Consider the following 12,695-nt stretch of genomic DNA (forward strand, 5'->3'; position numbering starts at 1 on the left):
TTTTTTTCATAAAGTGAAATTTGCATTTTGAGACTAAAATAATACTGCAGAGAATGGGATGTAGTGCTAATAGTTAATAAAATATAAATGTATTTTGTTACTATTTCTAACAAGCTAATGACAGTCCTAAAAATATTTGCTGTATTCCATAAAAGGTTGCAATTTTATTTTTATCAGTAAATGCACTTGAATCATGCACAGATTATGTTAGTATGAGTTTCTTTAAAGTAACGTTATTTTGCTCTAACCGAAGCTTGCTTAATTTGCAAACTTAGCATGGGCATTAATTAGTTATAGAATACGATGCACAATTTATACTAAGAATTTTGGATGCTTTCATGTTTCAAGTGTTCATGTTTCAAATTTCCAAAATGACTGTGAGGGTGATCTGATGTTTTCAAGGCCTTTCTATGCTTTTGATTATTTTATACAGCTTACCTGATGTTATTGTAAGGCCTGAGATACAACATTCTTGAAAATAAGCGACTACGTGGAAGGTTTCCATTACTATTAAAAAAAAATAAATAAATCACAACAATGTTTATGCCCAGTGTGGTGTCTCTTCTACTTGTTAATACCTATTACACAGTGATCATTTGCCTCATGGCCTTTTTTCGATAACCAATCTTGCATATGTCTGCTTTCCACAGTGGTACTGGGCTCCTGACAATGAGCAGTGGGGCTGTAGGAGTTAGCTTGGTAGCTGTTTTTCAGGAATGTACAAGAAACAGCTGGTTTCTGTACACCTGTCGTCATGTATAATGCATATTTCAATGACTTATGCATATGAGTAATGGGAATAAAAAATAAAGGTGCAAACTGTGTTTTTTTTTTTCCATGTGTTTTACACAAAAAGGTACCAGGTTGTTTTGAGAGGCCAGTCCTTACAACTGTTCATATCGTGTCTTATTTGTTAATGAGATACCTCCTTAGGAAATGCAGATTTAATTATTGTTCATCTTTACAAAATATTACAAAACTGCCATACTGAAAATGCAGGGAAAAAGGGAATTCTAAATGATTACAGTTACACTCTCCCTATCTCTCTGCAACTGGGAGATGTGTTCTTGTGTGTTCTTATGATCTTCCCTAGGAATTTGATATTGCAATCTCTTGAAGAATGGATATTGGAACAGAGAGACTTTAGACTAACCCACTATAGGTGATCTTGTGTTCCTGAATCCTTATTTGCAGTGCAGAACATTTACAGCATGAATGAACTTATTAACTACATGGAAAATAATTAAAAGTACTCCCACTCCAGAAGAAAATATAAGCCAGCATTTATATGCTGTTCATCTCATTAAAAAAACTGTGATTATTTTTTTTTAACAACATGTTGTCTAAAAGGTCACCAAATGTATTTAATCAAAAGAGCCATTAGAGTATGCCATTTTATATGAAACCATTCACTGACATCAGTATTTCTACTCTACAACTTACCAACTCATATCTAAGTAGCAGTACGGTGCTGTGCATTGATTTGTGTGATCAAGACCCCATATGTTGATCAAAAATCTAGATTTTAATATGACTGCCCCAAACAGTGGGATCAGCCTTGTGCTGATCCAGTTGCACAGATACTCTACAGTAGACTTTATAAAATACAGTCTTGGGAATATGGTAATGATAAGGTTTGAATAATACAATAATGACAGAAGCTGCTACATGCAACTGGGTGGGTTGTGCATAACCTTAAGTAGGCACAGCATTATGTAAGCAGTGTTTCCAGGAGTCTTGAAAACAGTTTAATTATTCAGTGCTTTAGTTCCTGAGGGCAGTTGTGTCTTCCTAAGCATGATAAAAGCATTTGAACAAAGAATATGCCTATATTTAAAGCTGTATTTTGTCCCAGAGAGCTCTTACTCCAGCAGGTAACTTCTTACTATAATGAACTTGAGTGTTGAGGTCAAATTATTGTGTAAGGTGTTTACTTAAACAAAACAGAACTACTTATTTTGGATTTAAATAAAATATATCTATGGAAATACATTGTATACATCAACAAATGGGGAATGGTCTTAAACTGAGATGGGGAGGTCTAGCTTAGATATTAGGAGGAAGTTTTTCACACAGAGGGTGGTGACGCACTGGAACAGGTTGCCAAAGGAGGCTGTGGATGCTCCATCCCTGAAGGCATTCAAGGCCAGACTGGATGTGGCTCTGGGCAGCCTGGTCTGGTGGATGGTGACTCTGCACATAGCAGGGAGTTGAAAGTGGATGATCAATGTGGGACTTTTCAACCCAGGCCATTCTATGATTCTGTGAATCTATGATTCTAAATTACTGCTTTTCACTGCAAGTCTCTAAAGCTTACTTGCACTACTGTGTTATAAAAACATGTTTGTATAGCTGGCGGAGTTAAAAATGAGGTGGCTCAATGATCTCTTTGAAGAGACATTAAAAATTTTCAACAAGATTTTGCAAAGTCAGCAATACTGAGAATGTTGCAGTTCCATTTGTACAGGGGAAGAGGTAAAAAGTGTAAAGCTGTTTTTATTTCTAGAATCCTTACATAATCCTAAATACTTTACCTGTCACTATTTTTGCACCTTCAGAAGAGATGTGAGCTGTAAAATCACATTTCCAATTCTAATTGGAATTGACCCATCCTAGTTCAGTACTGTGTCAAGGTTCAGATCTGGCAGAAAAAGTGATTATGCAAGAAATGGGAAATCTTTCACAAATTTGTCGCTAAAGCAAGTTCTTTATAACTACATTAAGCAAATGTGTGTAGCTTACAGTGTGTGTTCTTGTTTCCACAGTGCATACATTATAACAGACTTCATGGGCATCAGGAATGAAAATTTTATGAAGGTAGCTGCAGTTGGGACTTGGATGGGAGATTTTGTCACAGCATGGATGGTAAGAAATACAATATTACATTTTAAAAGAGAAAAGAAGTGAAGTAAATTTCTTAGTTTCAGGGAAGAGAGGAAAGGATAAGGGCTAAAACTCAGCTTCTTGAAGTATTCAAATATTGTAACTCAGAAATAGAAAACAAAGGCAAACATAGGTAAAGTGGCCTAATGGCGGGATATTTAAGTAGCTGGGATTCAAAAGCTGTTTCAGGAGCTTCAGCACCACTTTCATCCTTCTGTTACGAGTGGGAATTTTTCATAGGACAGCAAGGGCTTAAGTAAAACATCCCGGTGGACATGTTTTGCTGTAGAATAACATGATGACTTGCTATCTTATAAAACAGAGTGTAATAGCTCAAAATAAACAAGTCTAATTAAAAGGATTAAAAAGAAGAAACAATGAACAAATGAAGTGATAGAGTGATGGAGGTGAGAGAAAGCGAGCAAGCCAGTTTCATCCCAGAATTTGAAAGTAGCCTGTTTGACATGAAACTATCAGATTAAATTTGTCTCTAGTTTAAAGGTTTAGAAGAATAAATCTTTGCATAAAATTAGATGTGTTTGTGAGGCTCTCTTGAGTTATAATTGTTGAAAAAGTTATCTCCTGAAATGGTGGCTACCCACATCACTCCTTAGTGAAAGAGAACCAGAAAATGTCAGTTAATTGGGAACTAAAATGAAGCACATCCAAATGTGGTTTTCTTGTTCAGGAAGAGCATTTCTTAAACACAAAACGATAGAAAGTGAATTCTTGTTCCTTTTCTACTTCTTTCTTTCTTTCTTTCTTTCTTTCTTTCTTTCTTTCTTTCTTTCTTTCTTTCTTTCTTTCTTTCTTTCTTTCTTTCTTTCTTTCTTTCTTTCTTTCTTTCTTTCTTTCTTTTCTTAGTAAGATTATATTTCTCTGATAAGTGTAAGTAAGAATTTTAACAATTGTTGACTTACATTAATCACTGAAGTCACTACATTCATTTATACTGAAGTCAGAAGTCCATGATTTTTAAGCTTGCATAATTTTTTTTTTTAATTAATAACTAATAACTTTTCCCTAATCATTCACTGCTCCCTCAGTTGCTATTCAAACTGATCAACATAATTCTAGGGAGATTCATTAAAAGAAGCAACATTACACAATTGTGTATGTTTATCACATAAGCGTGGTTGGAAAGTATTTCGACACAGCATGTAGAAAGTGTTATTTTAGGCTGTGGCATGTGTTAGGAAAAATCACTACGGAAATGGTTTTAAATAAGAATCACTGTAAGACTCTTAAGAGTACGTTCTACAAAACTGTAGGAATAGTCTGAGAAGGGGATCTGAGTTTATGTCAGTTTATCTTGTATCCTCCACATATTGTGAACATACTGTATAACAGACAGGGGGAAAAAAAAAGAGCATAAATGATTTTTTCAGCATATTGTTTAGATGTATCAGCGGTTTGTCTGAGACAAATTATGCTCTGTGAAATGGTAGCCATGAAAATCAAGTAGAGAACAAATCATCTATACATACAAGCTTACAAGAAGGAGTCAACACACACAATGACTGATGCTGACCATTAGCGTGCATTTCTGCAGAATCACTAATAAAATTCATGGCTATTTCGGAAAACCTTTAGCTTGACCCTTGATGATGCATACACTAAGCTGAATTGAGAGTGACATATGTGAATTAGAGTTCTGACAACAGGTTACGTACAGTTCATGCTACATTCCAGTTTTTCAGTCCCTCTTTTCTCATTTGCAAAAAAAAAAAAAAAAAAAAAGAAACAAAGTATTATGTGCAGCACTGATGCTTTCTGTGTACTCAAAGCTCTCCCAGGTCTATTCAGCAATAGAGCTAAAATTAGATTGTACCAAATAAGATTCCATTGAAGACCAGGAGAGATTGCTGGGGCAGTCTGGGGAGGTTGGCTGGAGCCACTGCTCAGGAACTGGCTGGGTATTATTTGGTGGATGGTGAGCAGTTCAGCTGTGCATTACTTGTTTTGTATGTTCTTTTACTATTATCTTCCTCATCTACAAAGCAGAAGCAGAATGCAGTATAAATGAGGATGAATTTTCAAAAAAGTCATATTCCTGGCACAGAAAATTCACCTTTTTTCAGCGACACACAATATAAACTGTCCATCACTCCTGCAGCATACCGCCTTACCTTGCTGACATTTAGTATTTGCTTCCCTTTCCCACTGTCATTCTCCCAAGTTCCCCATTGCCAAAGAAATTTTTAAAGTATTTGTAGACTTTATTTCCTGTGTCTGTTATTAGAATTGTCTGAGTATAAATTAAAATCAAAACTGGATTTGGAGGAAAGGCACATTCAAACAGCCTTTGAAAAGTGACATTCAGTTTTCGTCATTTTAATTTTGAGAGAAATGCTGTGTTACATGGTGCTAATGTGAATGCTTCTATATAGAGCTGTAATCCATGTTTCCATCAGCAACAATGCTTATGACTGGTGGAAATGTCAAACTCTTCACACTTTTCATATGCAAAGATTGTCTGAAATCTCTTCAAATTTCTGATCTCAGATGTTTAGATCCTCAGAGGAAAAGAGAACAATGAGATTGCTTCTGCAGTGCAAAGTGTATGAATTAGTCCATGGAACATACAGTGTTGAAGGGCAGCTAAATCTTGAAACACCAAGAGAATGTACACTGTCAAGTGTAGAAGTATTAGTAGCGCTGGAGAGTGGACAGCATGCACACTGATGTAAACCTCCATTGGTAAAGCATGCTTATAGAGTAAGCAAGTTTGCAGAGTATACCTAGTGCGTGTTGACAATATGTAGTGCTAAGATGGTATTTCCATCTCAGTGGTGATGGTTATGATTTGCTACCTGTAGATATGCTATCTGTCATAACCTCAAAATCTTGCTCCTGGGCTATAGCGGTCCGATGAGGGCCATTGTTTCTTATGTAAAGCTAGTATTCTTTTGCCCCTTGTGAATCACTTTACATTCATTTACAAAATATTTCATCTGCCATTTTATTTGCTAGGGACTTCCTTCCATAAGGACCTTTCTCAGTTCTTCATGGTCAGCACAGTCATCATCCTTATTACTGTGAATAACTTAATACCATTATAAAGCTTTCTCACCTCACTGCTCACTCATTTCACAAGGTTACTTAAGAATATGATGAACTGCATCCCTTGCCGAAATCCCCGTGGAACTCAGCTAATGACCTCAGTCCATTGCAAGAGCTCTCTAGCTAACCTGCTTACCTTCTGTTTCCCGTCTTTTAACCAGTTATTTATCATCATAAAGGCCTTCCCTAAAGCTCTGGTTGTTGGGTTTCTATAAAGGCCATTGATTTGGGATTTTAAAAGCCTTTACAAAAAATCAGATTAGGCTGTTTCAGACACATCTCTTTTATAAATGTGCTTTGTTGACCTCATTCAGTAATCCCATTCTGAAATATCCCCACTCCTGATACTTATGGAGCCAGCTATTTCACTTAGCACTCCTTTCACAGCCTCAGTGTTCCCTGCTGCCATTAAAGAAATATTCAGATGATGTTGAGTGGCCCTGAAATTGCTGTTTGTCTGAAAAACAAAGAGTCCCAGGAACTGTGAATGTGCTGAACAGTTTGGGGATGCCTTCATGTGGCCTCTTGCTGAAAGACAGAGAGCTAAATTCCTACCGTATATAAACCATATATTCATTTTCCCTTATTTTTATTTGTTTCCTCTTAAAACACTTTTGTAGTATTGGCTGGGCATGGTTTTGCAAGTGAGAAAAAATGAATGTGGGAATACTTTGTTTTGTATATACTTAAATATAGTGGAAGGGACAGAGGCAGAGCCTGAAAATGTTAGTTAGTGTCACTCTGAAAACACAAACATGTCTGCTTGTGGTTAAGGCCTATATTCTGAATATGTGTATTTCAGAGAAGATCAACCATTGACTTATAACTTTTCTTCTATGTAGCACGGTCTTTTGGATCTCCTGGGGCTAGACAAGGGGGGTCTTACAAGCCAATGTTATCTCTGTAGTTATGTGGCTGATATTAGTGTCATAATTTTGGATGTTTAATTTAAAGCTGGACCCCTTTTGGCTTTACTGCTGAGATACACCTTTCCTCTCCTTCTCTGCAGTACAAGCAGTGGATACAGTACAGTTTCCTTAGTTTGGGATGGAAATGTTTAACAGCGAAAAATACATACTTGCTTAAAGCTCTTGACCTTGTAAATGCTGGTGTGACCTTTTTCTGTAAATCAACATTATGCTTTAGTGTACTATACAGTGCAGGGTGAAGTAATGTAACAAGTACATTATACTCCAGTAACTTGATTTTATTTTCTGGTATATATCCAGTACCTGCAGATTATGCTCTGCTTTATTTTTTATTTGTTTTTGTAATAAGAACAGGTGTTTACTTGTTAACATTATATGCTTTTTGCAAAACTATTGGCAGAAAAATTTAACAGTATTCGGAGATGTTTACTTTTCATTGTTGCCATTGAAATCATGAAAAATATATTTGCAGAATAGGAGAACAAGCTATTGAATGATTTTGAAGTACTTCCCTTGTTTTCTTTAAGACAAAAGATTATTCTTGTCCTCATTTTTTTCTGAAACATGAGTACCCATTCTGACATTCTAGTAGAATGAAGGATTTATTGCCACTCTGCAGAAATTAGGTTGATTTATCTCTGTTTTTATTTCATCTCATAATGTGTTTGTGTTAATAGGGCATGTTCAAAGGAAGTGAACAACCTTGATAGTGCAGATACTATCAAGTTACAGAAAATAACAGAAGCACCAAACTACTGCAGTGCCAGTAGATAGAGAATAAAATGCTAGTATGATTAAAACATGAAAACCTCCTTTAGTTCAGGGCAGGACACTACTGTAAAAGAATGATGAAAGGAAATGTAGCATGATTGTTAAAAATAACTCTCTGAGATATTGCACATATTTTTCTTATAAAATGACAGCCACAAATGTTAACTCTTGATTGTATGAGCCTTAGAGAGTGATCCTTCTTTCAAGAAAATACTGTTCATCAAAGACTGTTGTATTTTTTTTACGTTAGAAGCAGTGAAAATTCTGCCATCTTGGTGCTTGTTCCATGATAGTTGGGACAGTCAGGAGTCTTGAATGAATGGCACCTCTTCTAACTCATGCCTCTGTCAAGGAATGAGCATGACAATTCAGACTATGATCAGCATCAATCTTCTTGATCGTTTCTATTTCAGACATATCAGATGACAAAATAAAACTCTAATTGAATTTGCAGTGGTGTCTAAAATACTGTATAGCTAACAACTCCACTGTGCTTCAGTAGTGGAAATGAAATTAAACCAAGAAGCATCAAATGAAAGGAGCAAAGTGTATGACACATTTCTAAAACCACTTGCCAGAGCTGCACAGGAATGTGACTAACATCACTGGTGTCAACATGCTTCTTTCCATTCAGAGAAGCAGACACAATGCCAGTTGCTGTGTTTCATTTTTACTTTTCTTCCTCTTCTCAAGGGTCAGACCAGTTGCAGTCATTCTGTATGTAGTTGTTCTATCTCTAGGTGATAATATGCACATAAAGACATTGACACAGCTGGTGTTCATACACTCCATCTTACAAAACCTTCTAAATCTGTGTCTTAAGTTTTGTAGGGCACATATACATACACATCCTGCTCTTCTTTGTGACTGGCACATAGTTATATAAGGTGGAGTGTTCCTGGTGTCATCTGAGTTCATCTGATCATCCCATCAAGTCAGATTGCACTATTATTTATTCATTGATTGATGGTGTAGCCATCTGTTCGTGTGGATTATAATTATCTGCCTTTTCAAACTCCATCGTTTTTTATATTCCCCTGTTACCCTGTCATTTGAGTTTTGACCAGGCATTGCCAGAGGTGTTGCTTCATTCCTACCTCTTTCCCAGCCAGTGAGTTCTTTCAGCTCATTCTCACAGCAGGTGTCTCTGTTGAAGATAAGCATTTTCTGCACTTTAATACATGTCTTGGTATATGTACCAGTAAAAAACTCAATATTTTCTTCTAGAGAGGAATACATCCAGCTCTTTCTCAGAATTCAAGAGTAAGAATTAGAAACCCCAAAGTTGTGCCTCAAAATTTGTCCTAGGATTTCAATGAAGCAATGACACATACATCAATAAATGATCACCTGACACCTTTCTGTGGCAAGCAAAAATAGTTCAAGGATTTCTTTTAAACATGTGGGAAATTTCACCTGACAATTTTGTTTTTGAAGGAGTATGAACTCTTATGTACATTTCTGTGACCTCGTAAACACATTTATTGTACTGTCTGGATCATTTTCTCTTCACTCTGCATGTGTTCATGCCTACTAGTTCAGTAATCCTGAACCTGGTGAACACCGTAGCAAAACTCAGCATGCATGCTGGGCCTGGTGAGAGGAGTGTGTGGACTGTGCAGGAGACGCTGTCATTCATCTGACAACCTGTGTCTGGTGAGTGGCTTTAGATGAACTCAAGAAATTTCCTATTGATTGGGGTGGTAGATCATAAGCACTCAAGCATGGGGAATTAGCCCACCTCCGTCTTATGGCCTGTATGACAACAATTGATTGATTTGAATTGATAATTGAATTGATAATTGAATTGATTGAATTGATAATGAGGGGACTGTGAAAACAGTACCCAAAACTGCCTGAGATTGTAGGGAATGAATGACATGGACAGACATAAAGCAGGAACACTCATCACTGCAAAAGGAGATGTTTGCAACTGGGGGAACCCACAAAACTGGAAAGGGTGTGTGTTCTTGTAAGCCCCGTGACTGTGATACCTTCATGATGTGTGTGTCATGTGTGTTGTTCTTTTGGGAATTTGGCAAAGAAGGGTCTCAAAGAGTGTTAACATTTGTTAGATGCCAAGCATTGTCATTTATCTGTTATAGCGCTGGCTGATTGATGATTAATGATGTATCATTGATCAATTAATAAAACTCTGATTTTTATTTGATTTAAACCTTGTGAGTTAAGAAGTTTTTCCCTGCAGCTCTTGAATATTTTCAGTAATCTGGAGAACCATCTCTTCTTTGTCAATACATGAACACAAAATAAAGATCTGTGAGAATGCTGTGATTGATGTTTCAGGCACTCTGACGCAATTTACATTTGATCCAGAACTGGAAAACATAGCAGAGTGGCTTGAGAATGTTTTTTGCAAAATTAGCCTCACTAAATGGTAGTTATTTCTGCCTTTGAAGTAAAAAAAGTAATGATGTCAGATCTTCAGTTTCCAGACCAAGCAGTGCAGTTGATGAATGGTCTTCCCACAACAGTACAACTGCTATAAACTTGCTAAAGAGATTCTGTTAATTATCAGTAAAGAAGTCCAGTTTTTCAGCTCAGTCTTTAGTCAAGCTCTTCACTCCCTTTTCAGATCTGAATCATAATGATAATATGGCGTTTTCTACTGGAGCCAGAAGTCTGCTATGGTCTTGTATCCTACAGTGTTTAGTTCTCTGGTGGAACATCATAACATATCTTGGTGTTCTTCCTGTATATAATACTTCTACAACACAATCTTAAATTCTTTGAATTCTTTGTGCTTTCATTTTCCAATTTTTACACTGTTAGAAAAATTAACATACTCGTTTTTACCTCCTTCACTTCATATCTGTGGGCTGAGGTGTCAAGATGGATGTCTCTTTTCTAAACTGAACAGAAATTCCCACAGTGTTTGTGAAGAGATAAGAAGTGAAAAAAGTTAGACCTTGCTTGCTGAGACTGGCCATGGTGACAGCAAAGTGCCTCTTACAAGATTGCTGTGGAGCTTCTTGCCATCACTGGAGCACTTGCCAACTGCAGTTCAAGCTACTTTCCTTCTGCAAAGTGTCTCTGCTTTGAGTATTGCCAAAAACCATGACTTATTCCTTCATAAAACTGTACACTATACACAGGTGCCCTGATTGGTGTGGTAGCTAGTTGATGGGCAGTCTCGCTGTTTCTGCAAGACCTAATTTATCACCCAGCCTCAGTCACAGACCAAGCGAATACCTGAAGATGAAAAAGGATTTTCTGATAACTGGAGCTCTCTAATATTTGTGGGCCTTGTGTGCATTTATTCTCCACCCTTTAACTTATTTCCCCTAAAACTGCTTCATCTGCTGCTTGCAGATTGTATTGTTGTTAAACAATATGTGTTATTGATATCTTGGGTGAAAAGAATAAATGGATAGATGCTCAACAGCAGTATGCCCTTTCAGAAATATCTGCTCTGCTGTTCTTTCATGATTGTGTAGCAATAATGTGGGTTAATGATGTGTTTTTACTTTTTTGATGCTGCAGTTGTTTATATGGAAATAAGACTTAATCCACTAAAGACTGACTTGTTCTGAAAAGGATTTAATATGTGGTCAGAAATGACAGTTGATAGGGAGGACTGGAGTTACCCAGCAACATGGATACGGAAGTAGTTTTTCTGGTTCAGAGGAAGGCGAACATTTTTAGCATTAATTTTTGGATTACTCCAGATCAAAACCAAAATATAACTGTTATGTATGTGGCTGCTGTTCTGTAGTCTTACGTGTAGATATCTCCTCAGTTAAAAACAAAAGCATGCCATTCAGAATAAATTAAGAATACGGCGCTGGAACATACCACTTGTCCATCTTATCTACCATCCTGCATCCTGCACTAGTCAGTGTGAGATGCTGAAAGTGAAAGTTAATGCTGTGCCATATTAAGGGTGAGCATCCTCTGAGAGGGACTAGAAGACAAAAAGTAATACTAGGAGGGTGGAAGTGTATTTTTTCCAGAAAGCTTTCAACAACTACAGCCCCAGCTACTGTCAGCAGGGAACACTGCAGAGCGTTGTAAGTGCTGCCTAAGTGAGCTTTTTGCCATCAAAGCAACGAAACAGTTTCCTCATGGGAAGAGAAAAGATAGGAATAAACAAACAAACAAGCAAGCAGGTAGGAAGGAACAAGATGCATCTGTTCTTCACTGGGCAGAAGCAGAGCACAAAAGGGGGCTCAGGAGGTGCATGAAACTGAAAAATATGTTTACAGTTTAGAAGCTACCATTGTTGTTCTTGTTGTTGTTGTTTGCTTTTGTTTATTTATTTATTTATTTATTGAATGCCATGGCACACACCACATCCCTTTGAAAATTTTTAACTTTATCTGATTTGAAAAGCAAAGTCAAATCTCTTCATGTGACATTTATTGTGTGATTTTTCTGATATATTGAAATCAGTGCTATTTCTTACAAGGACTTTGAAGATAACGCTTTGAGGGAGATAAGACTTTGTATTTGTTAATGCTTCCTAACTGATTTCACTATTAAAACACATAAACCTATTTCTGACTTAGCTGTGCTCCCTTATAACCTCCAACCCCCCCTAAGAACTAAAAGATGCAACAAGTAGAACCAACAGGCAAATTAGAACTCTACAAAGGTAGTAAAAAGTTCATGACAACTTGCCCTGAGCTGCATGAGCGCAGTGTGCACCACTGATTTCAGGGCTCGGTGGAAGTTCTTTGATTGTTTTTCTGTGTTACATAGACAACTCCTTCATGTAGGTGGTGAGGAACTCAACAATTCGAAACAGAAGGGAATTAGCAAACCAAGACCTGACAACCCAGACATTGTTGTAGTGGTGTGCTTAGAAGTGAAGGTGACTGATTTCTGGCTGTGATGAGTGTGGAAGTGACACTTGATTCCTTTTAACCTCAGACATATCTGTGCATTTTTTTCTAGGCATAATCTTTCTTTTAATTTCAGAAGGGTGATGATCTGTGTTTTGGAATCTCCAGTGTCCTGAGATGCTTTAAAAATGAATGACGGATCATGTCAAGTATTGATGGGAGCTATTCTGTTCCCCAGATATGACAG

The 12,695-nt window shown here is 37.0% G+C and overlaps 1 protein-coding gene across 2 annotated transcripts in view; it reads left to right on the forward strand.

Annotated features, from left to right (window-relative positions):
* The window catches only part of TMEM117 (transmembrane protein 117), a 194,972-nt gene that overhangs the window by 80,173 nt on the left and 102,104 nt on the right, over positions 1–12,695 (forward strand). For both annotated transcript variants that reach the window (XM_072333610.1, XM_072333601.1), the window contains exon 4: positions 2,766–2,865. In XM_072333610.1, coding sequence (XP_072189711.1) covers positions 2,766–2,865 — 100 coding nt within the window. The remainder of the gene's footprint in view (positions 1–2,765; positions 2,866–12,695) is intronic.

This window comes from Excalfactoria chinensis, chromosome 1, assembly GCF_039878825.1.
Source record: "Excalfactoria chinensis isolate bCotChi1 chromosome 1, bCotChi1.hap2, whole genome shotgun sequence".
In the NCBI taxonomy this organism is placed as follows: domain Eukaryota; kingdom Metazoa; phylum Chordata; class Aves; order Galliformes; family Phasianidae; genus Excalfactoria; species Excalfactoria chinensis.